The sequence below is a fragment of the Peromyscus californicus genome, unplaced genomic scaffold, assembly GCF_007827085.1.
Source record: "Peromyscus californicus insignis strain IS unplaced genomic scaffold, ASM782708v3 Scaffold_17__1_contigs__length_78620276, whole genome shotgun sequence".
NCBI lineage: Eukaryota > Metazoa > Chordata > Mammalia > Rodentia > Cricetidae > Peromyscus > Peromyscus californicus.
The window spans coordinates 49701800-49726382 of record NW_026294469.1 but is presented as its reverse complement, the minus strand read 5'-3'; the positions used below and the strand labels follow the sequence as shown (position 1 = coordinate 49726382).

The 24583-nt window shown below is 44.3% G+C and overlaps 1 protein-coding gene across 2 annotated transcripts; it reads left to right on the top strand.

Annotated features, from left to right (window-relative positions):
• The first annotated feature begins 855 nt into the window (after positions 1-855).
• Slc26a2 (solute carrier family 26 member 2) lies at positions 856-23217 on the top strand. 2 transcript variants are annotated; one of them, XM_052742265.1, is made up of 6 exons: positions 902-986; positions 1807-2012; positions 5403-5515; positions 8152-8276; positions 11671-12393; positions 13978-23217. In XM_052742265.1, the coding sequence occupies exons 5-6, from the start codon at positions 11695-11697 to the stop codon at positions 15496-15498; spliced, it is 2220 nt and encodes a 739-aa protein (XP_052598225.1). In that variant the 5' UTR covers positions 902-986; positions 1807-2012; positions 5403-5515; positions 8152-8276; positions 11671-11694; the 3' UTR covers positions 15499-23217. The 2 variants fall into 2 exon arrangements, with proteins under 2 accessions (XP_052598224.1, XP_052598225.1); XM_052742264.1 differs by lacking the exon at positions 1807-2012 and having other exon boundaries at positions 856-986.
• Positions 23218-24583: the final 1366 nt, after the last annotated feature.

The following is a 24583-nucleotide window of genomic DNA, read 5'->3' as shown; positions in this document are numbered from 1 at the left end:
TCAGTAGGCAAAAGTGTTTGCTGTCAAGCCTGACCATCTGAGTTTGATTCCAGGATCCACATGGCCACCTGGTAGAAGGGAGGAGAGACCCAATTAGACCTCCACACACGTACCCTCTACCTCACCCCCACAAATAAATGTAATAAAGAAAAACTTTTGAAGCATTAAATATTTTAAAAGGGAAAAATCATAATACAATATTTCCTCAAGCTCTGAGGACAATAAAATAATGTGTTGGGCCGGGTGTGGGTGCACACCTTTAATCCCAGAACTTGGGACGCAGAGACACGGATCTCTCCTCCGTGTAGCAGAAATGAACAGTTGTGGTGGTCCCAGCACAGAGGGCGTTTGATTTTCTTCCCTAACGATCACGAAAAGCCAGGGAGGTAATCAAACCAGAGTTGGGGTGAAATTTCCTATCTATCTTTGCATTTCCATTTACACCTTTAAAAGCACCCTCTGGTTATGGGCTCTCGGGTGGAGAAAGAGTCCTGGGGCCATTCGAAGACTTCACGGGCGAGCTGGGCGCGCGCGCCCCCGCGAGCCCCCGCGAGCCCCGGGATCTTCTGCAGCCTGCTGGCTGGAGCCCGGCTGGAACCCGTGCAGTAGACGGCGGGATCCACAGATGACTCACAGACCTTGGACACGTGGCAGGCGGTCCAGAACAGCCAATCACGAGAAAGCGAGCGCCCGGGGGGGACGGCGCGGTCGCGGGTCCGTCCCGGTGATTGGCCGGCGGTCGCGCCGCCGGACCCACGTGAGCGCCACGGCGCGGCTCTGGCTGGGCTCCTTCCGCACCTTTCCGCCGGTGACGGCGGCGGGCCGCCTCCTCGGGGCCGGGCCGTGGGCGGGGACGGTGGCCCGGGGGTTAAAGAGAGGCTCGCACGCAGCCCGGCTGCCTGTGCCCGTGCGGTGTCGTCCCCGCAGCCCAGTGTTAGGGGAGGACGCGCCGCGGGAGCCCGTGGATGGCGGCCCGGAGCCTTAAGGTGAGGACCGGGGGCGGGAGGGGAGCGCCGCGGTCTGCAGGGCGTCTGCCGCCGGCTGGACGGGACGGGTGCTGCCCTCCTCGTACCCAGCCGACCTGCAAAGTGGGCTGGACGGAGGAGCCATCTCCACCTTCCACTCCTGGTTAGGTACAAAACTCAGTACAGGAATCCTTTTACCCTCGCTAGAGTTGGGATTCTTCCAGTGGTTACGGTGAATGGGCACAACTAAGAAGTCACCTAAATTGACAGAGCAAGTCCCTGGCAGAGCTAGTAATTGAACCCCACCTCTCCCCCAATGCAGTGTCAGGCTGCGTCCTTTTCTCTCGCAGATTGGCGTTGACCAGTGATTGAGAAGCATTCAGAGTCGAAGTTCTCTTTCTGGCACTATACTAGTGCAATTTTTCCTCTGCCCCGCGGCTCTTTTTGTTTGTAGGGTTGCTGGGGATTGAACCTGAGGCCATCCCCAAGTGTGCTTCTGGGCTATGCTCATCGCTCTAACCTCACGATTCTTTATGGGATAGACTGTGTTGGATATAGAAGAAATTCTTGTTTTTGAAAATTAGATCAGTCATAAAAATGGAGGGTCACTTAAAAATGTTAAGGATTGCCGGAGACAGAGGCTAATAGCTATTAGGTATTGCTTAAATACTTCTGTCTCATGTACCGGACTATTCTGAGATCTTCACTTGTGTGAGATACTGGTAATTTCCATTTTACAAGACAAAAATTGATGCCAGGTAGTTTTCATCCAGCACCATAAAGCTGTTGAACAGTAGCCGGGATCCAAGTGGATATCTGATCTCTCCTATTTCTTTGCCAGCTCTGGTCCCAGCTCATTAGCTCCGCATCACCTGGAATACAGAGGCTTCTGTTTCCTATGGTTTGCAGGGGCGGGCCCAGGAATCTGCATTTTTATCAGCCTCTAAGCTGAAAATCACTGTAGAGTACTGTGATGTGCTGCCTCCTAGGGAAAAGCTAGAGAAGAACATATTCAGGGCTTTGGACATCTCCACATTGTATTCTAGGGTAAGTTTGGAAAAGTAGATAGGACAAACTTCGAGTAAGCAAACACCCAGGTTGATGCTAAGCAAACTCTAGGATTTTGATGCAGTCTTGGTTATAGTTTCTCGTGCAAAGAGACGCACACACTTAGTGAGTTAGATGAGAATAAAGGAAATATTTCCTTTTTCTTCCGGCAAAGCTCTTAAACTGTCGTTCATCCATTTTACAAATACTTGTGAAGCACTTCATAGGTGTTAGGCAAGCAATTTGAGGTTGCGGTTTAAAATAAGCGTAGGGGCTGGAAAGATGCCTCAGTGCTTAAGAATGTATTGCTCCTGCAGGGGACCTGAGTTAGGTTCCCAGGACCTGCGATGGGGATGCCTAACAACCACCTGTAACTGATAAGGATCTGATACTCTCTTCTGGACTCCAAGGGCACACACAGTTACAAGCACGCATGCATGTGTGTACATATACACATCATTAGAATGCATTTTTGAGTGAATGTATAATATGAGGTGGCAAAAAAGGCTATGGGGGGGGAACGTCAAGCCAAAGAGAAGGCGATGGCTCCAGAGAGGTAGATCTGGAGATGGCAGGGGTGCTATTTTACATACTGTGTTTAGTAAGAAACTGATCGGTAAGGTGACTTTGAGAGAAATAAAAAAGAACAAGTTGTGAATATAATTGGGGAAGGGCATTCCAGCTAGAAGAAAATAAACAAAAAACTGTGGAAGAAGCCAGAGCATGGTTGATTGAACTCATCTGGGACGCTGTTATCGTAACCAGATTATATAACAGAGATACATTTTATACTGTTGCTCCTGGTAGAACATGAAAGAATTGTAATGGTGTGTGCTTATAATAGAAAGCATAAATGGAGTGCTGGGGAGATGGCTCCGTGGGTAAGAGTGCTAGCTATCAAGCAGGGGGACCTGAGTTCGAGTCCCCAGCACCCACGTAACAGCTGGCCATGACCACTGCTTGAGTGTCTTGGGAGGCAGAAACAGTGGGATCTCAGGAGCCCACTGGCCCGCCAGCCTAGCTAACACTGTGAGCTCTGGGTTCAGTGAGAGACCCTGTTTCAGAAAATAAAGTGGAGGGCCATCAGGATGGGTTAGTGGGCAAAGGCAGTTGCTGCATTACTGACTTCAATCCCCAGAACTCATGTAAAGGTAGAAGCGAGAACTGATTCCACAAAGTTGTCCCCAGTCCTCACACTCATAATCCTGCACACAGGACCACACATGTACACATACAATAATTTTTAATTAAAAAGGCATGTACACTATAGCATGCACATATATATGCACACATACACATGGCTATAAATTTATTTCCTAATTAAAATATAACTATATCATTTCTTCCCTTTGATTTCCTCCCTTCAAACCTCCCGATGCCCCCCCACTTCCTCTCAAATATTTGCCTTCTTTTTAACTGTTATTGTTACATAGATCCATAAGTGCATGAACATATAAATACAATGTCCTGAGTTTGTTCAGTGTCACTTGTATGTATATGATTTCAGAGCTGACCATTTGGTATTGGAAGCTCATCCCTGGGGAAGACTAATTCACCCACTCTTACTTAGAGTTACTTACTTGGTTGTCTATAGTTCTTTGTCTGGGGTAGGTCCCAGTGGGATTGCCTCCTTCCACATTGACATGTCTACAGTGTCGGCCTCGTTCGGGTCTTGTTTAGGCAGCCATATTGTCGAGGTATCATGGGTGAAGCTTCCCCATCGTTTCTCTGAGACAGTCTCATGGTAGTTTTCCTGCCCTCTGGCTCTTCCAGGCTTTCTGCCCCTTCTTCCACAGTGTTCCCCAAGCCTCAGGTGTGGAAGCTGGGTTGTAGGTGTGCACATTGGGGCTGGACACTCCCTGATCAGTTGTTCTCTGAATTTTGACCTGTTGTTTTCTGTAATTGCACCCATCTGCTGCAGGAGAAGCTTCTTTGATGAGGGGTGACGGCTACAGTTACCTGTGGACAGAGGGATGCGTATTTAGAGTGAAGTTAGTAATTATGCTGATTAGTAAACGGCCATGGTAGGCCCTCCTCTGAGATTCATGACTTCACTAGCCCTAACTAGTCGGCTAGGTTTCCAGTATCAGGCATACATTCCTCCAATCAGATGGCTGTTGGTTACCGTCAGGATAGGAGTGCCATTATTGCAGCCCTAGGGATATCTTGCTATGCTGATCACTGTTGTGGTTCACAGGCATCACAGCTGGGTAGGACTGTTGGTGTTTTCCTTCTTTTGGAAGCTTGCATGGTTCCATGGGAGCTAGTCCTCGGGGGAGGCTTTCGGGTCAGATCAAGCTCCGATCCTCTGGGTCCTGTGTCTGAAGTGCACAGTGTCTGCAGCAATAGTGACTAAACCCCCAATTCCTGGGAGGCAAGCAAGGGCCACAGCAGTAGCCTCTATTGTCTTGGGTGAGTCTTGACTCCCTGACCAACAACTCAAAACCTGTGTCCTCCTGTTCCCCTTTCTGAGGCTCCACCTCCTCCCCCTAGAATCTCTTTTGACTTCTCAGGTTTCCATGGTTACTCCAGGTTATATATACTCACATCTGAAGATCTGGGCTTAGAAACCACAGATGAGGGAAAACATGTGGGCCTGGGTTACCTACCTCAATGTAATACTTCCTGATTCCATCCATTTACCTGAAAATGTCATAATTTCATTTTTCTTTACAGCTGAATAGTATTCCATTGTGTATATGTACCACATTTTCATCATCCATTCAAATGTTGAAGGACAATGAAGTTATTTCCATCCCCTAGCTATTGTGAATAGAGCAGGAATGAACATAACTGGAAAAATAAATGCTCCCTGAGGACCAGCTTTCATAATACCAGAAGGTGCTGTGCAGGAGGCCGAGGGAGGGAAGCAGCCAATAGTCTTGTCCAGGCTAGATCCTGCTCAGGTCCTCCAAGTAAGCATCTGTGTCATAGGGGGTTGAGTCCTTCAAGCGTCTGCCAAGGAGTGGCATAGCTGGGTCATAGATTTAGTCTTAGGGGCATCTGTCCTCAAGGGCACACACTCCCACACACACCCACACCTGTCTTTTAAAATATCTTTAAAAATTCTTCATCCATGTTGAAATGAAAATACTAAACCTTTAAGCATTGTTAGTAGCTGAATAATAATCCACTACAAGGCTGGACCACATTTTGTTGACCTGTACATGCATTGATGGATGGTTCAGTTGTCTCCACCATGGCTGTTCTTTCATGAACAATGATGTTCAAAGGTTGGCAGGAAGGGTTTGGATTTTATATTTTATAAGTCTATATATATTTAGATGTTTATATTTAGTGTGGTTTTATGTTTAATTAAATACTGCATCTTGAAAGCTCTTTTTCAGTTTCAAAGTTTTGAGAGTTTTCTTTTTTCCTGCTTTCTCTTAGGTTAAGAATATTACGATTCCTGATGGATGAGGTGGTGCACGCTTTTAATCTCAACATCCAGGAGGCAGAGGCAGGTGGATCTCTGTGAGTTCGAGGTCAGCCTGGTCTACAGGGTGAGTTCTAAGACAGTCAGGGCAACACAGAGAAAAAAAAACCCTGTCTCGAAAAACAAGCAAACAAACAAACAAAAAATATACATATAATTTTATGATTTTTTAAATTTTATCTCAGCTAATGATTTAGTATTTTTGCCTTAAAATTTTAGTGGTTACCCTTGTGCTTATAATATAATCTCTGTAGTCAAGGCTCCTCTCTTCAAACAATGCACTGCTTCACGTCTAAGGTAAGACCTTAAGGTTCTAACTCCCTTCCCATTCTTTGTGCTATTTTTTTTTTTCCTGTGACAGGGTTTCTCTGGCTGTCCTGGAACTTACAGGGATCCACCTGTCTCTGCCCCTTAAGTGCTTGTTTGTTTTTAACTAACTTGTTCCATTTCCCGAACTTGATTTCTTTGGTATGTCGAGCAGGGTTTCAGTCTGGCGGATGCTTTGTGCTCAGAGAACCTGCCTGCCTTCGGGTTGAGGAAGAGGTAGCTGCTGACCCAGCCTCCTGCTTTCTCGCCACTGCTTGGGCGCCCCAACGCCCCATGCTTGGGACCGAGGGTGGCCGGGCTACGGATTTCTCCCGTCTTCTACGGCCATGCCTGTCCCCAGCCAGCACAGAGCAGGTGGTGGCGATGGCAGCAGATGATGGGGAGAATGGCAGCCTGCTTGTGTGGCAGCCTGTGGCACTACATGGCACAAAACTAGGAAATACAGAACCACAGTTTGTCACCCCATCCCCTACTGCTAGTAAGGCGTTAGCAGAAGGGATTGAACTCAAAGGAGGAGATGAGAGGCTCCGTTGAGACCTAAATTTCTTATACAGTGTACCTATATGTGAAACAAAGTAGCCAGTCTGCCATGGACTAGATGAATATGGGGACTTGATGAAGGGACTGGGCGATTGAAATAATGAGGTGTGTGTGTGTGTGTGTGTGTGTGTGTGTGTGTGTGTGTGTGTGTGTGTGTGTCTGTGTTTTACATATGTAATTTTATATACATATATATAATTTTATGTATATAAAATTAGGTTTGTTTTGAGACAGGGTCTCATGTAGATCATGCTGGCCTCAAACTTGCTGTATAGGCTGAGGATAACCTTGAACTGTTGATCCCCCAAGTACGGGGGTTATAGGTGTGTATCATTATACTAGTTATATACTATGTGTTTTATTCAGCAACTGCTGAAAGACTAAGAAATGGGAATCTTTCCAGAATAATCCATGTAAAGGAGCACTAGTCAAGTCTGCCCAGATTCAGTAACCTGACAACGGTGACACAGATGTGTCAGAGTAGATTATACAGAATACTGGAGTCCCAGTTATCTCAGAGAATTTTCCGTCAACATTGGTTATGAGACGTTCTGGGGACCTGAAATCTTCTCATCCACAGTTTGCTAATCCAGACTTTATACCACATATCTCATAAGCCATGGATGAAGAAATTTAGAATTGCTCTATTGACATTAGGCATCTATTCTCCAAGAATATTGTCTTCTCTGCAAGTCTTGCTGTGTTCAGAGACTGGGCATCATTTGCAAAGAGATTTAACAACAACATCAACAACAAAATGAGGGCAGGCTGAAGTGTGTAAAGAATTGTGTGGTGGTTGATGTACCAGTCAGCACACCTCATACAGCAATTCGCAATGTGTTTGGAGGACAGAGGCTTGTGGCCATGCCTGAATTCTACCAAATATGCCTCACCAAAGAGTTCTAAGTAAGCACCTAGCATTTGCTGTCAAATTCCAGTGTTCTGAGTCATCATAAAATCGACCTAGTTTTTGAGGTTAACAAGATAATCTTTCCGATTATCTGTTTTGTCTGGGTGGCTGATTTGAGGTTTTAAACCTGACTTGAAATAGTAACAGCAGACTTGCTTATACAGGACTATTTTTATAAACATATCAACATGGAGATGTAAAGGAGTCTTAGGTCTAACAGAATGACATCACTTCCATTCTTCCTATGTCCCGGCTCTTTGTGTGCTACTGAATCATCCAGGATTTGATTATCCGTGTGTGCACACTGCTGTAATGCCTGAACTGCATTATGTCTCAAGTGTGCGATGGGAGAGCTCAGAACTTCATGGTTTTGTACTCTGAGGGGGAAAAGTAAAAAAACGGTTGTATTTGAGAGGGAAACAAGTGACCATGTAAAGGGTGAGTTTTAAGAAGATGCTTCTCGAGACTGAGCGTGTGTACTCATGGGATCGGTCACTGTATGAGTGGCATGTATCTGTCTTCAGAAGTGTCCCCGGAGCAACAGTGATAGTTAAGTGCTGGGTTTTGCTTTTCTGTCTGTCCTTCTGATTATTCTCCAGATTCTCAGACCTCTTCTTCAGTGTTTCTTGAATGTTTAACAATTCTTGGCCATTAAACTCTGCCCATTCTCTATCTTCCTCTTTGGGGATTTTAATTCTGTGTTTAAATAGTTTGATATGTCACTCTTGGATACTCTGTTATATTCAACATTTGTTTCTATTGGTTTTCTCATTTTTAGCACTATTTGATTCTTAGTTTATGTTTCTTAGACATGTTTTGAATTTGTTTTTATTTTCCTTCTTCTCTATAGCAGCCATAGAGGTGAAATTTGGGTCTGGTTATTAGTAGAAGTAGTAGTGTTTTAACATTTCTTTTTCTTATCTTAGGTTAGAAGAGCCTCTTGACCAAAGACTGCCCCAGACAGAAAATCAAACAGGCTCAGGAAAACAGGAAGTGAGAAGGCGGGGTGCTGCATTGAGGACCAGCCCACTAACTGTTGGACTTGCTCAGGGTCAGTAGTCTTCTGGATCTGGTCTCTTCCCCTTCTGGATTTCCTAAAGACCATCAAAATAATTATTGCTTTTTTCTTGCTCAACCTAAGTTAAAGAAACATGGGTAATTTTTATGTGTTCTTGAATAGGATATGGGCTCTTAGATTGTAACACCTTCGTAATGATAGGTCTTTAGAACCTAATAAAGGTCCTTTTTTTTTTTTCTCCCCCTGTCAACTCAAAACTTCCAGTCCTCCATCTACTTTGCCTTTATTTGGGCATAGTCACTATGTGTTTGTTCTTTGATTGATTTGAACATCTCTGTTACACTTGGTAGTGACCACATTGATGGACAGAAGGTCGTGCCCTTTCCTGCAGGAGCTGCAGAGGCTCCTGCTTGATTAAGAGGTACAGAATGCCACAGGACACCGAGGGAGAACTGATCCATTTGAGCTAAGGGGATTGGCTGGTGCTGTTAGTGATGGTAGCATTTCAGCTGGATTTTACAAAATGATTACGGTCTTGACAGAGAGATGGCTGTGCTAGGTGTCTTAGGGTTTTTATTGCTTTGAAGAGACACCATGACCACAGCAACTCTTGGACAATATTTCATTGGGGTGGCTCACTTACAGTTTCAGAGGTTCAGTCCATTATCATCATGGCAGGGAGCATGGCAGAGTGCAGGCAGATGTGGTGCTGGTTAAATCTTGATCAGAAGACAACAGGAAGTCAACTGAGACACTGGGCAGTATCCTGAGCATAGGAAACCTCAAAGCCTGCCCCCACACTTCCTCCAACAAGGCCATACCCACTCCAGCAAAGCCATATCTGATAGTGCCACTCCCTATGATATTATGGGGGCCAATTATATTCAAACTACCACATTCCACTCCCTAGCCCCCATAAGCTTGTAACAATATCATAATGCAAAATGTATTTAGTCCAACTTCAAAATTCCCCATAGTCTATAACAGTCTCAACAATGTTCAAAAGTTCAAAGTCTCTTTTGAGATTGTTTCAATCTCTTAACTGTAATCCCCTGTAAAATCAAAATCAAAAAGCATCACATACTTCCAACATATAATGACACAGGATATACATTACTATTCCAAAATGTAGGGAAGGGAGCATAGTGAGGAAATGCTGGACCAAAACAAGACCAAAAACCATCTGGGCAAACTCCAAACTCTACATCTTTATGTCTAATGTCAAAATGTTCTTTGGATCTCCAACTCCATTCAGCTTGGGCTGGTTCCATTCCCTGTTAGCAGCTCTCTTCAGCAGGTATTCCACTATTCTGGCATCTCTGACATCTTGGGTTCTCCAAGGCAATCCAGGCTTCAACTTCACAGTTTCAAGCAATGGCCTCTCTACCAGGCCTCCATTCAGGGACGCCCCTGACACATGCTTGGCCTTAGCAGTTTTCCTTAGGCATGGAGGCAAATTCCATAGCCCGTTTCTTCTATCCTTAACTCTAAAGCCAGAACCACATGGCCGAAGCTGCCAAGTTCTGCTGCTTGCTGGGGCTGGAACAAGGCCTCCTTGTTTAATTATCTCTTCACCAGCTTTCTGTTTTTGATGGTTTCCTTCCCTGCCTAAGGTTGGCTGTTCTGGAACTTGCTCTGTAGACCAGGCTGGTCTCAAACTCAGAGATCCACCAGCCTCTGCCTTCCAAGTGCTGGAATTAAAGGTGTGTACCACCACACCTGGCTCTAAGCTTTTTTTAATTCCTTTTCACAAGTTGGAAACTTAGTTGGGTGGGATCTTGCCCTGAGGTCACCACTCCCTTTATTCCATTTCTTAATCTGTTTATCTCCTAGAATACAGGAAATGGCTCCATTCCACTTCCTGGTGCTTTTTTTCTCCTCAAATTTTACATTTTGTATTTTTCCTTTTTCAGCTTGCTCTTTTTTCATTATAAATCTTCATTCGAGTTAACACTAATAACCACACAACAGAGTCTATACTAGGCTGTTTTGAGATTTCCTCTGCCAATGGTATTAATCCAAAACTTTTCACTTTAGCCTCAGACAGACTCTTTGGACAAGGGCCAAAGGTAGCCACTTGTCACAAGACCAGTCTCTAGGCCACATACTAACATTCTTCTCCTCTGAAACCTCTTGATTCCCACAGTTCATCAAATCATTCTCAGCACCACTGTCTTCCATGCTCCTACTAGTATGGCCCATTAAGCAGTGCTTAAAGCATTCACTGTTTTCCTAACCCAAAGTACCAAAGTCCAAATTCCTCCAAACAAAAAACATGGTCAGGCCTATCACAACAATACCCCAGTCCCTGGTACCAACTTCTGTCTTAGTTAGGGTTTTTATTGCTATGAAGAGACACCATGACCATGACAACTCTTACAAGGAAAACATTTAATTGGGGTGACTCACTTATAGTTTCAGAGGTTCAGTCCATTATCATCAAGGCAGGGAGCATGGCAGAGTAGGCAGACATGGTACTGGTTAAATCTTGATCAGAAGGCAATAGGAAGTCAACTGAGACACTGGGTTGTATCCTCAAAGCCCAGCCCCACAGTGACACACTTCCTCCAACAAGGCTATAGTCCACTCCAACAAAGCCACACCTCCTAACAGTGCTACCCTCTACAAGACTACGGGGGCCAATTACATTCAAACTCCCACACTAGGCAAAACTCAGAGTTTATGAGGAACTAATTCACTGACAGTTTACTCTGCTCCTTTAGGAGCCTGGTTCTTTTCCTGTTGTTGTAAACCTTTTGTTGTCTTTTCTTTTTTGTTGTTTTTATCTTTTTCTTTTGTTTGGTTTTCTTCTAGTTCCTAGTGATAGATCCTTTGGCACTAGATCTGGAGTTTAGGGCCCAGAGATGCAGGGTCACTTGTGTATCTTCCAAGTGGAAGTTCTGGGCAACATTACTTCTCTGCTCGGCCTGTGAAGACCATTGGTAGCATATGGAAAGGAGAAAGGCTGCTCTGATATATTTTTTGAGGAAAATCTTCAGAGGATCCAGGGAGATACAAAGGAGAGTCTTTAGTGTTCTTGAGAAGTTCTGTACCAACCCAGTGACTTGCTGTACGTAGTCTTCTTCTGGCCTTTCTCCCTGACCTCTCCCAGACCAGGACCGATGAGGCTCAATAAAGGAGTAGATATTTGAGATTTCTATCCCCAGACTGGGCATGGTAGGTAGCCCGTGCTTTTAATTCCTGTATGAAGGAGGCAGAGGCGGTGGATCTCTGTGAACTTTAAGCTAGCTTGGTCTGCATAACAAGTTCCAGGTCAGCCAGCGCTATATAGTGAATCCTTGCCTCAAAAGAAAAAGCCTACCCCAAATGGAATTCTTTAACCCCACGAATGATAAGCAGGACTGCTAATGTATGTGAGCACTGAGAACTAGTTTATAAGCTAACATATATATTTTCTCTGGGGTAGGAAGTAAACTATCTATCTCCAGAAATGTCTTCGGAAAACAAAGAGCAGCATGACCTTCCACCGCCGGACTTCCCTGAAGAAGCCTTCAGCCTTCCAGCTGAAGTCCCCCTGGATGCTGAAAGGGGAGCAAGCACTGACTTCAAGCAGTTGGAGACCAACGATCAATGCAGACCTTATCGTAGGATCCACCTGGAACCTCAGGAGAAACCAGATACTGACATCCAAAGAGCCGTCATCAGAAAGCTGCAGAAGAGTTGCCAGTGCAGCCCAGCCAAAGTCAGAAGTATGGTTTTTGATTTCTTTCCTGTCCTGCGGTGGCTCCCAAAATACGATCTGAAGAAGAACATTTTGGGTGATGTGATGTCTGGCCTGATTGTGGGCATACTCTTGGTGCCCCAGTCCATTGCTTACTCGCTGTTGGCTGGCCAGCAGCCAATCTATGGTCTGTATACATCGTTTTTTGCCAGCATCATTTATTGCCTGTTTGGTACCTCTCGCCACATCTCGGTGGGCATTTTTGGAATACTGTGCCTTATGATCGGTGAAGTAGTTGACCGAGAACTACATAAAGCCTGCCCTGACGTGGCTGCTACATCTTCTTCGTTAGCAGTGGTTTCAAATGGATCCCTGTTAGTAAACCATACATTAGATGAACTTTGTAACAAAAGTTATTATGCAATTAAAATTGGCAGCACTGTGACCTTCATGGCTGGAGTTTATCAGGTAAGGAATGGTGAACAGTTAGACCGGGTGTGGTAGCCCAGCACTTAGGGGGCAGGGGGCGGGGGCAGGAGGATCTCTGAATTTGAGGCCAGCCTGGTTTCATAGCAAATTCCAGGACTACATGGTGAGACCCTGAGACACCAGGAAAGACAAAAAGGGAGGGAGAGACTTAACAACTGGTTATTTCTGGCAAAAGTAATCACTATATTCAAAATCTCTACTGTGGGGGCTGTTAGGGGTTATAATAAAGCTACCATTTACTGGGTGCTGAAGCTGTGAATGGTAGGACCCAAAGCCAAACTCCACATTCCACTGGTAAAATAGGGCTGGCTTTCCTGCCTGTTCTAGGCTGCCTCATAAGCAGTGACCAACAATCAGATAGTTAAAAAAAAAAAATTAGACCAGAAAGGGTCAGTCCTCAGACCAACTAGTATAATTCTTAACTTTCTATGTAGAAAACACTGGGTTTACTTAAGATCACGTGTGGCTGATTATTAACACGAGGGTGATCGATGGGGGAGTGGTGGGGGTGGGAAAAGGGATGCCAGAATTGTTCAAATTACTGCCAGATAGATCCCACCTTCCTTAGGAATAGCTAGTCTAGTGAGAGACTTCTGCTAAATTTAGTAGTTCTCTTGGATTGATGAAGAGGGAGAGAAAAACTTGAAGACCATCTTTTACCTGCCAAGATAAATGATTACAAATTCAAAATTCTTGAGTCTCCTAAGGAACCTGCTAATCTGCTGTTATGATTATGCCCCTGCCTTTTAGCATCCAGAAATCAATACCAACATTAAACCTGTACTCTCTTGTAGGCATTTGGAGCCAGGAAATAAAGAGGAAGAATAGTTGGCTTTATTTGGTACTTGGATGAGGTGGGGAGACAGAAAGGGGTGATGGGTTGTGTTGCCTTGAGTCCATGTTGGCTTTCTTAGTATATCTCACCAAGGTGAGGAAGGGGTAATAGAATTCTGCGGACTCGGACAGAAAAGGATATGGTAGTAGTATTGCTAACTCAGAGGCAGTACAGTGTGTGATTCAGTTCTGATGTGAACCTAATTTTTCTACCAGCTAAAATTTTACTTTCAGTTGTATAGTGGTACATGCCTGTAATTTGGGAGATAGAGGCAGGATGACCAGGAGTTTGGGGTCATCAAAGTTCAAGACTATCCTGGGACCATGAGACCTTACCTCCAAAAATAAAATTTAGTAACCTTCCATTTTACAGTAATAATTTTTAATTTGGAGAAAATGTTTTCTTAAGTAGAAGAAGCATTTCTCCAATTTGAGTCTGTATACATGTGTATGGAGCCTTGAAAATCCTCTTTGAAAGCAATCTGAACTATGCCCCAGTTTCAAATTATCGTATAAGGTGGAACCTCCAAGTCCTCATTATAGGCGGGCTAGTGAGTGTGACTTTAGGCAAGCTTTGCCTTGTGACATGAAAAGTCACGTGTCATTGCGTTTCTTTTAGCTCTGACACTCTCGGTACTGATAGTCTATCACCGTGCAAGGCAGGCCAGGGTGGCATGGCCTGAGGAGCTGGCACCCATCTGTTTAACACTTGCCTGCGCTCCCTTCCAGGTAGCCATGGGCTTCTTCCAAGTGGGCTTCATCTCTGTCTACCTCTCAGACGCCTTGCTGAGTGGGTTTGTCACCGGTGCCTCGGTCACCATCCTCACATCTCAGGCCAAGTACCTCCTCGGGCTGAGCCTTCCTCGGAGCAACGGTGTCGGCTCAGTCATCACTACCTGGATCCATATCTTCAGAAATATCCACAAGACCAATATCTGTGATCTCATCACCAGCCTGTTGTGTCTCCTGGTCCTTCTGCCAACCAAAGAACTTAACGAGCGCTTCAAGTCCAAGCTCAAGGCACCAATTCCAACCGAACTCATTGTTGTGGTGGCGGCCACATTAGCTTCTCATTTTGGAAAACTAAACGAGAACTACAATTCCAGTATTGCTGGACAAATTCCCACTGGGTTTATGCCGCCCAAAGCCCCAGACTGGAGCCTGATTCCTAATGTGGCTGTCGATGCCATAGCTATTTCTATCATTGGCTTTGCTATCACCGTGTCACTTTCTGAGATGTTTGCCAAGAAACACGGCTACACGGTCAAAGCAAATCAAGAGATGTATGCCATTGGCTTTTGCAACATCATACCCTCCTTCTTCCACTGCATAACCACCAGTGCAGCTCTTGCGAAGACACTGGTTAAAGAATCAACAGGCTGCCAATCCCAGCTGTCGGCTATCGTGACGGCCCTCGTTCTTTTGTTGGTCCTTCTGGTAATAGCTCCTTTATTCTACTCCCTTCAAAAGTGTGTCCTTGGCGTGATCACTATTGTAAACCTCCGGGGTGCCCTTCTTAAATTTAGAGACCTGCCGAAGATGTGGAGGGTTAACAGAATGGACACAGTCATCTGGTTCGTTACTATGCTGGCCTCTGCTCTGCTAAGCACTGAAATAGGCCTGCTTGTTGGGGTTTGTTTTTCTATGTTTTGTGTAATCCTCCGTACTCAGAAGCCAAAGGTTTCACTGCTTGGTTTGGAAGAAGAGTCTGAAACCTTTGAATCCATTTCTGCCTACAAGAACCTTCAGACTAAGCCAGGCATCAAGGTTTTCCGCTTCATAGCCCCTCTCTACTACATAAACAAAGAATGCTTTAAATCAGCTCTGTACAAGAAAACTCTAAACCCAGTCTTGGTAAAGGCAGCTTGGAAGAAGGCAGCAAAGAGGAAACTCAGGGAGGAAACAGTGATTTTCACTGGGATCCAAGATGAGGTTTCAGTGCAGCTTTCCCATGAACCCTTGGAGCTGCATACTATCGTGATTGACTGCAGTGCAATACAGTTCTTAGATACAGCAGGGATCCACACACTGAAAGAAGTTCGCAGGGATTATGAAGCCATTGGTATCCAGGTTTTACTGGCTCAATGCAATCCTTCTGTGAGGGATTCCTTGACCAGAGGAGAATATTGCAGAAAGGAAGAAGAAAATCTTCTCTTCTATAGTTTGTCTGAAGCGGTGGCTTTTGCAGTGGCCTCTCAGAAGCAGAAAGGAGTGTGTGTTCTCAATGGTCTGAGTCTTTCTGGTGACTGAGAAAGTAAATAAGAAGAGTGTCTTGCCATTTCACCATGCAACGTTTTCTACTGTGAAAGGAGAAAGTGGTTCACTCTTGGAATAGTTCTCCTTTGAAGCGAAAAGCCTTTTGATATTCTCACGTGCACTAGAGCTTATAGTTGGGTGGAATCAAAAAGAAGAAAATGCTGTGGCTTCAGACTTTCATGCAGATAAGCACTCTTGGGGTACAATATAAACGGAATGGACTGTAAAGCAGCCCCCAAACTTGATTGCTTTACTTTAGGGGCTGTATATCAGAACTCTGTCCTCCAGGCGACAGAGAGGTGAAGTTGGGGTTTGCTGTACACACACTGGAGCCTTTGCATGGCTCTGCGGAGAGGGGAAGAAGGGCAGCATTGCTGGGCCGGAGCTGGTGAAGCATGAGGGCCTAACTAGATGAGTTCTGTTCTCTCTGGCGGTTCTCTGTTTGTGTTTTGCTCCCAGACAGCAGTAAGATCTCTGGCTGGTAGTTGGAAATACCGTTTTTCCTCTCCTTCACACAGGAGCTGTGGCGTAGTCTCCTAAGAGCATCTGGCCCTGACAGCCAGCCTGACACTGTACAGAACCCCTGTTGTAAACATCTGATGTTTTAGTCATCCCTTTTTTATTTAGAATAAGCAGGTAAGGAAGGAAAGAGTTCGGAATCAGGAAGACATGAGAGTCTTTGTTCTTCATCTCTCTCTTTGTTTCTGAGACTGGCTGTGGTGAGCTCTGTCTTCCCTTTGACTCGCCTGCTGCTTTCTCCTGGAATCTGCCTTCAGTTGGTTTTCTGAATCAGTCTCGTCAGACAAAGCAGAATATTTATTGGCTCAGCAGCTTCTTGTAGCACTGTAAATGGGCTTGTGGTGCATATTCAAGGAGAGATTAAAAAAAAAAAAAAGAATGAATGACAGTTCCTCTTAAGAAATGCCACCACCACCACCAGCCCAGCACTGGCATTTTAGCAAGGATCCGCTGGGCATTAGTAGTCTTAATTAAATAGAAGCGGCTGCTTGTAGAAGACTATAGAAGTGAAAGAGGGCGTCCTAATTATGTCCATAATTACCTTGCAGGTGTTGTGAAAACAGTGTTGATGTTTACTGCCCTGTTGGTATACGATAAATACTGATGTCAGTAACCAGTTTTAACTTGTATGCAAGAGGACTTGGAACTTTCACAGAACCCTAGTTTTACTGGTGTGTCATTCTTGGTAGCTGGCTCTAGGTTATGAACTGAGTAGTTTCTTCAGAAAAGCCCTTTGACAGGTGAGAAAAGAAGTTTACCCAAGTGAGGCATAGAGCACTAACCTGCGAGAGATTGAAAGCCTTACCCAAGTCCTTAAAGTAACGATTGCCAAAGTACAAAATCACTTTTAGCCTGTTCTTTTTGTTGTTGTTGTTGTTGTTTGTTTTGTTTTTCAAGACAGGGTTTCTCTGTATAGTCCCGGCTGCCCTGGAACTCACTCTGTAGACCAGGTTGGCCTCGAACTCACAGATGCAAAACAATTTCAAATAGTTATGGGAAGCAAACTCTATGTAGCAAACCTACTGAGGTAGAATGCTTGTAAACATCACACACACACACACACACACACACACACACACACACACACACACACACACTCACACACACACACACACACACACGCACTCCAAAACCCGCCCCTGTTGTTTTTCTATTGGTGCTGCAGTCCCATTTGCTTATGTAAGAAATGCCCTTCTGTGATCCCAGTAGAAGTTTCAGAGTAGAAAATTTGGTTTTCTGTCTTCTGGGTGGTTATGTTGATAAAGACCACACTGCTATGAGTTTGATATCCCTCGTGAACTCTGCCCGAGAATTTCAGAAATGTTAACTGCTGCTTGCTTGTTCTTTTATTTGACTTTCTAGCTTTATGAATAATTGTAAGATCACAGTATCCTGGTCATTTTTTTTTAAATTCCACTTGTCCTGTCCTCAAGCCAGGTTGGAATTAAGACTGTTACAGATGTTTAATACTCAGTGAGAGACAAGTAGGTACATGTTAGTGGCAGCTGGAGAGATGCTCAGTAGTTAAAAGTACTTGCTACTCTTGCAGAGGACCCAAGTTCAATTCCCAGAACCCCACATTAGGCAGCTCACAGTCACCTGTAACTCAAGCTCCAGGGGATCTAACCCTCTCTTTACCCCCGTGGGACACACACACACACACACACACATTTTTTTAAAGCACATGTTTAAGATAACTCTATAATCTGTTCAACACCAGTATGGAAGAATTTTAGTTCAGTGTTTGGAAAGTACCTGCCCTTTGCTTGACATGCAAGTTTATAGTGCAGCTTTAATAGGTTCTGGAGCTTTATACATGTATTAGCAAATTCTTGAGTTATGTTAAGGTTTGTGTTTGTCCCACAAAAGCCAACAGGATTCTGCTTTTTTTTTTGGGGGGGGGGAGAAGGGGTTTGAGACAGGGTTTCTCTGTGTAGCTTTGTGCCTTTCCTGGAGCTCACTCTGTAGCCCAGGCTGGCCTTGAATTCACAGAGATCTGCCTGGCTCTGCCTCCCGAGTGCTGGGATTAAAGGCATGCGCCACCACTACCCAGCGGATTCTGCTTTTAATAGCCATTTGTTAAACATGATTGCACCAGAATCTATTGCAGCCGTCTTCTTTGGGTTGAGATCTTCCTAACATCAAACATTAAAATTGATTTGATTGCTGATAATCGGAGGAATCAAATATAGAACCAAAACCTAATTTACCACCACCAGCAGCAACAATAAGAACTATTTTCATTTGCTTTTTGAATCTTTAAACATATTCATAAAAGTTATCTTGTTCACTCAGAACATTAGTGTGTAAAATATTTTCTGTTTACAAAGATGTAAAACCCTGAATGTTGTTAAATGGCTATCATTTCATTGAAATACTGTGTGTGTGTGTGTGTGTGTGTGTGTGTGTGTGTGTGTGTGTGTGTGTTATGACAAGGCCTTCTGTAGCACAGGCTGACCTCAAACATGCCAAGTAGCTGAGGGTGCCTGTGAGCTTTTGGCCTCCACCTCCAAGTGCTGGAGCGACAGGTGCATAGGGATGGGGTATGCTAGTGCACACGCAGACCTGCTACACAAAGAACACAGTTCAGGGGCGTGAAAGGATAGAGCGTTGAAAACTGTATCTGACCAGAAATAAAGAGACCTGGCTGGACAGGGTCCATGTCCTGGGAAACCTCACAGTAAGATCACGATTCAGAAGCACACCTCAAAGAGCAAAGTTAGAAAGAGGTTCTGTTTCTAGAAGGGGAGAGGCACAGACTCACCAAAGCCCCAAAGAGCTAAGAAGCATTTTCTGAGGTTGTAAGCAGAGTGTGGGTGGGCCTACTCAGGAGTACTGTCTTCCCTGTGAGCTGAATAGCTGTAGTGCTGTGTCTCAGCTAGGGTAAGGCTGGCAGGAGCCTAGTTAATTTTAAGCTGGGTCAATGGAACAGATATAATTTATATAAAAGTCTCCAGCCTAGCAAATGGTGAACTTGGAGACTACACAGAGATGCGAGATGAGTTCGTCAGACTAAGCTCCTACCTACATTCTAGCGCAAACAGCAATCCTCTTACAGGGCTGTTCCTGGCAGTTTGACATTGAAGAACACATTGCCAGGGTTAACTGCAGTCTGCAAGTACAAAGAGGAATGCAGTAGGTTTGGGGACTAATGTTGAGTCTCTTCATTTACACTGATGGACTCTGTGGCTCCTGTTAATATCCATCCTTACTGAAGCTTTTCTTGTGAGTACTGACAGAGATTAGCTGAAGGCTCTCTGCAGGAAGTAAACGCTTCTTCAGAGATCCCCAAATATCTGGAAGGCAGGCATCCCGGGGGGACTTAGAGAATGCTTTGTGGAGAGTGCTTGAGCGGAAATTCTGCTGCGGCTGGAGTGGAGGCGGTGCCCCCGCTCCCCACCCCAGTGTGTTCAGGAAACAGTCTGGAGAAAAGTGGACTTCTCCAGGTGACAAGCTTTACACGTTTGCCCACTCTTGGTTCCGTGTGTCCTTCCCCTCTTTGAATCTTTTCTTAATTCTAGTGATACTTTAACTTGAAGTTGGACTTTAAATGAAATTGCAGAAAGAATGAAATGCTACTTACAAAGCTGTTAGACTCTGTGGGCATGGTAACCTGCAAGGCACTTGAAGGCTGAGGCAGGAGGATTGAGTCTTTGAGGCCAGCCTGAGATAGTTGGTGAGACCTTGCCAAAAGAAGAGAAAGGAAAACTAGCTAAGTATTGGAGACTCATTTATCTAACCCTTTTTTGCATAAAATTTTTTAGATAATCATGGATGATAATAAGTTTGGGTGCTAAGTTTAAGCATGAAAAATATAATGAAACAGGATAAAACAGTACACCAGCTGGCTTTCTTATAGACTTTATCATACAGTAAAATACAACTGAGTTACTTGGAGTTAAAAGTAAAAATAAGTTTTTTTTAAATAGTAACTTAGAAATGGAGGCTTTGATGTAGAAGGGGGCATTTTTAATAAGGTAATTTTTATCATGGTAAGAACTATTTTTTTACTAAAAGTATTTTGCAACTGAAATTTAAAAATAAACCTGTTAAATACAATTAGAAAGTCAAAGAAACATTATACTAGTAGGTTTTTTTAGTATGTATTTTGTACCTTCTGGCTTAGTTTAAAATAAGAATGTATTGAAGGCTGCAGACTGAGCAGTGAGGGCATCAAAGCTTTTATTGGAGATACTGTAAGTCTGTCGTAGCCGCTGGGTTACAAAGGGTTTTCGTTTGAAACTTGAATAAACGTATTTTGAGGGTGATCCTGCACTCTGTGCCTTATCCCTAGGAGGAAACACGGAATCAAACAGCTTTCTTTCTTTCTCAGTGCAAATCATTTGAGAAACTGGGATCTGAGTCCCGATGTCGCCATGGCTTCTGTGTCTTAGGAGTGTGACTATACCTACACAGCCTGCTCCCTCACTTTGTAGCATTGCATACATGTGCAGACAATATGGAGACAGATAAATGAACTTGAACTCCCAGTCTTTACCAAAAAATGTTTAGCTGTCACCATCCTTTGCCATTAGGGGCATATTTTATAGTAGGCTTTTTTAATTCAAGTAAGTGCCTTGATGCTGTTCCTCATAAATCATTGCTCAGCCATCCTTCAGAACAAAATAAGGTATTTCCTGTTGAGGGGAGGGGTCGTTAATCATTTTCTTCTGGAAGAATGTGTTTGAGCTGCTTATTTTGTAAGGTCCTCTGTGTTTGAGATCCATTTCTTTTGTTAATAAATTGTTACTGTAATAAAATATTACTATTACTGTGTGTAAATTATTTTAGTGCCAGGGTCCTGACTAAAACATTTAGCTATTGGTGGGTTTGATTAAAAATATTTTAACTTTTATGTTTTGGGGTGTTTTGCCTGCATTGTATGTCTGTGCCCCATGTACATGCAGAGGCCAGAAGAGGGCATCAGACACCTTGGAGCTGGACTTAAAAACAGTTGTGAGTCACCATGTGGGTGCTGGGCATTGAACCCTGGTCCCCTGGAAGAACAGCCAGTGTGAGCCATCTCTCCTACCCCAGATATCAGCGAATTTGAAAGTGCTCTTTTAGTGGATATGGTAGTGCAGGCCTGCTTCCCCAGCACTCAGGAAATAGAGGCAAGGGCAGAGAGATAGGAAGATCAAGGCTGTTTCAATAAATAAATTATATTTGGAGAATGAGCCAGTTTTCCCCAGTGGTACAGAAGTATCCAATCATCAACAAAGCTCAATGCTTTTCCTTTGGGGACTCAGTTTCTCCATTAGTGTAAACATAACAGGAGGCTTAGATTGTTTCAAGACCCCTCAGCTCTCACAATGCATGGCTCCTGTAACATCAGAATCAGAAAGCCCAAATCTGGTTGGTTTTAGACATTTTGCTGGTTGTTTGACACAGGGCCTTGCTGTGTAGTCCACACTGCTGATCCTCCTGCCTCAGCCTCCTCAGTGCCAGGATTACAGGCATGCACAGTCATGTTTGGCTGCAAGGCACTTGGTACTACCACTTTCTGTATCTGCCCTGCAGTCCCTCCCAGGAGCCTTCTCAAATGGGGCTACCACCATCAGTTTCTAGCCCTTTTGTAGCAACCTGGATATTCTGTCCCCAACCTCATTCGCACTGAGCAGAGTGAAGGCGTTAACTATCCTAACCATTCTGTGCAGAGTGTCTGCACACAGCACATCCTGGACCCCATGGAGAGCACTCACTCATTCTTTGGTGTCTCATTCAGCCACCTTGGAGGGCTCTGCTCCTCCATATGTCCTCTAATGCTTTGTGTTCTTGCCCTCTTCATTTAGAACCATTGCTTAAGTCCTTTATTACCAGGTCCAGTACAAAGTGAACTTATGGCTCGTGGAGAAATATTCACATGTACAGGTAATAAACACAATTACAGTAAGGTGGGTTCAAGACCATATCCCAACAAATGTTGGTTCATGAATCCTCTTGAAAACTGTAAGCTCTCTCCAGGTGTTCATATCGACACATACAGCTCCAGCCACCTTACTGCCCTTGCAAATGGTGTATTAGATTTCTCATGAAAGGGGAAAGGTGGCTCAGCTTAAGAGCATTTGCTGCTTTTGCAGAGAACCTGAGTTTGATTCTCAGCACCCACATCAGGCAGTTTACAAATGTCTGTGACTCCAGCACCAAAACATCCAATGTCTTCTTCTGGACTTGGACATCTGCACTCATGTACACACACACACACACACACACACACACACACACACACACACACACACATAATTAAAAATAAATCTTATACAATTTTTTAAAAAAGGATTGCAGTGTAACCTTAACAGTAACTGCATTTTTTTTAAACTCCTAAGGCTTACAGGTATAAGCCAACACTCCCAACTTGCTATGAATTATTTAATTAAAAAATTACAACTTATCATTGTTCTCCAGTGTTTTCAGGATAAGCTCAAAATAGATGTCTCACTGACAAGACCTTAAGAACTCCAGCCTTAGCTGTGCAGTGGTGGCATACATCTTGAATCCCAGCACTTGGGAGGTAGAGGCAAGTGGATATCTGAGTTGGAGGCTAGCCTGGTCTACAGAGCGAGTTCCAGGACAGCCAGGGCTACATAGAGAAACTCTGTCTCCAAAAACAAACAAAAACTCTGGCCTTAACTGGGGATGGTGGTGCATGCCTGTCATCCCAGCATTTAGCATGTCTAAGTAGGATTGCTAACTCCAGGCCAGCCTGGGCTACATAGCACGACAAAAATCTTTCTCAAAAACAAAACCTAAAATAACCTTCTCATTAGAGAGGAAAAAAGAACCCCAGCTCTGCCCTTGATTACCTCTAGCCTTTGTTCTACCACACATTCTTTGCCTAACATGCCAACCACTCGCCTTAGGAGTGCCCAAATGAAACAGCAAACACCCCAGGCCTTTAAACTGTTCCACCTTGAGTTGCCTCCCAACCTCTTCTGCCAGCTAGCTTCCTGTTCCTCCTTCCTGCATGTCACTACTGTCCTTTGCTCTTAGCAATATGTTCCATAAATTTCCTCTTCTCTCAATCAGTGGGTCCTTTGGGCTCCGTCATCTGCACTCTTACGTGGTCTGTGCATAGTGAGCAAAATGAGGGTTACCCTTCATTTCCCCAACTTCTACTAGCTTCTTGGTAACCCATGTACAGAAGGCCAGCAGTATCTATATTGTAAGGTAAAATAAATTATTATTGCAAGCACGGATATGTTTGGTGGATAATTATTTCTTCAACAATAATTTCTGGAACATGCCTGTCTATCAAAAGGCAATTACATTGACAATAATATCCATGGGTTGAAAGAAATCTTTAATGAGATAGATAATGGAGTAGGTTAGATAGTCTCCGGCACAGTTAGTTCCATTTTTAGTCCTTTGAACGAGGCCCACACTCTGTGTCTCCTCTTTGTTTACCTTCTCTGGATAGCTCTACCACATCAGAGCAACTACAGCTGGATGCACCTGAGGTCTCTTCAATAGCCAAGTTTTCTCCCTTACATGTAGCCCACCTGTTCCTTCTGGTGGCTGGAATATGCAACTACACTGTAAAGAAGTAAGCCCAGGAGCACTAGTTACTCATTCAGCTCTGTAACTTGAAATTGTACTTTTGCAATGATTTTCTAGAAAGATTAAATGATAACAAATTAAACGGTACTAGACATAAATGGGCAATAAATCTTGGTTTTCTTCCCTCTGATGAAAGAGCCCGGCAAAGGAAATTCCCAGAACACCAAAATCAAGCATGTGCGTGCGTGCATGCATGCGTGTCCACTTGGGATGGCTTCTGTGGTGAGTTTGGGCTGTTCTGATAAGGAAACCTCATCTTCTCTTCCACCTTTACCAGCATGCACCACTCCCGGGGTCATCTCTGGGACCATCAGCTCCAGGGAATAATAAGGTCATCCCAGCATGCACCATTCCCTGAGTCATTTCTGGGACCATCAGCTCCAGGGAATGATAAGGTCATCTTCAGTGACAAAGTCCTGGAAATTTATTTCACTGGGCACACAGGTGACAAAGGGACACAGCTGCTAAATGCCAAAATGGTTTTTTTTTCCAGAAGATTTTATTTTTATTTTTGAGACCGATTTTTTAATGTTATGTATGTGAGTATTCTGCCTACATGTCTATGCACCAGCTGTGTGTTTGGGCCCCAGATGCCTTGGAACTAGGGTTATAGACAGTTGTAAGCCATTGTGTGAGTGACAGGAACTGGGATGGCTATTCCTGGTTGTCACCTTGACTGCATCTGGAATGAACTAAGTCCAGAAATGGAGGGTACACCTGGGAGCTGGATCTTGAGGCAGGAAGACAACATGCCTTTGATCAGGATCTTGAGGCTGGAAGGCACTTTTAGTCTTCTGATAGGTGTCTATACAAGGATAATGAAAGAAGGAAGTGTTCATTCTTCACCTCCTTGTCCTCGCCTTGGCATCCATTCCTTCACTAGCACTGGAGCCTCCTTCTTCAGGATGCCAGCATCTACAGAAGACCAGCTGAGACACCCAGCCTCATGGGACTCGGCAGCCACTAGATTCTTGGACTTTCCATTCACACCTAGCCATTCTTA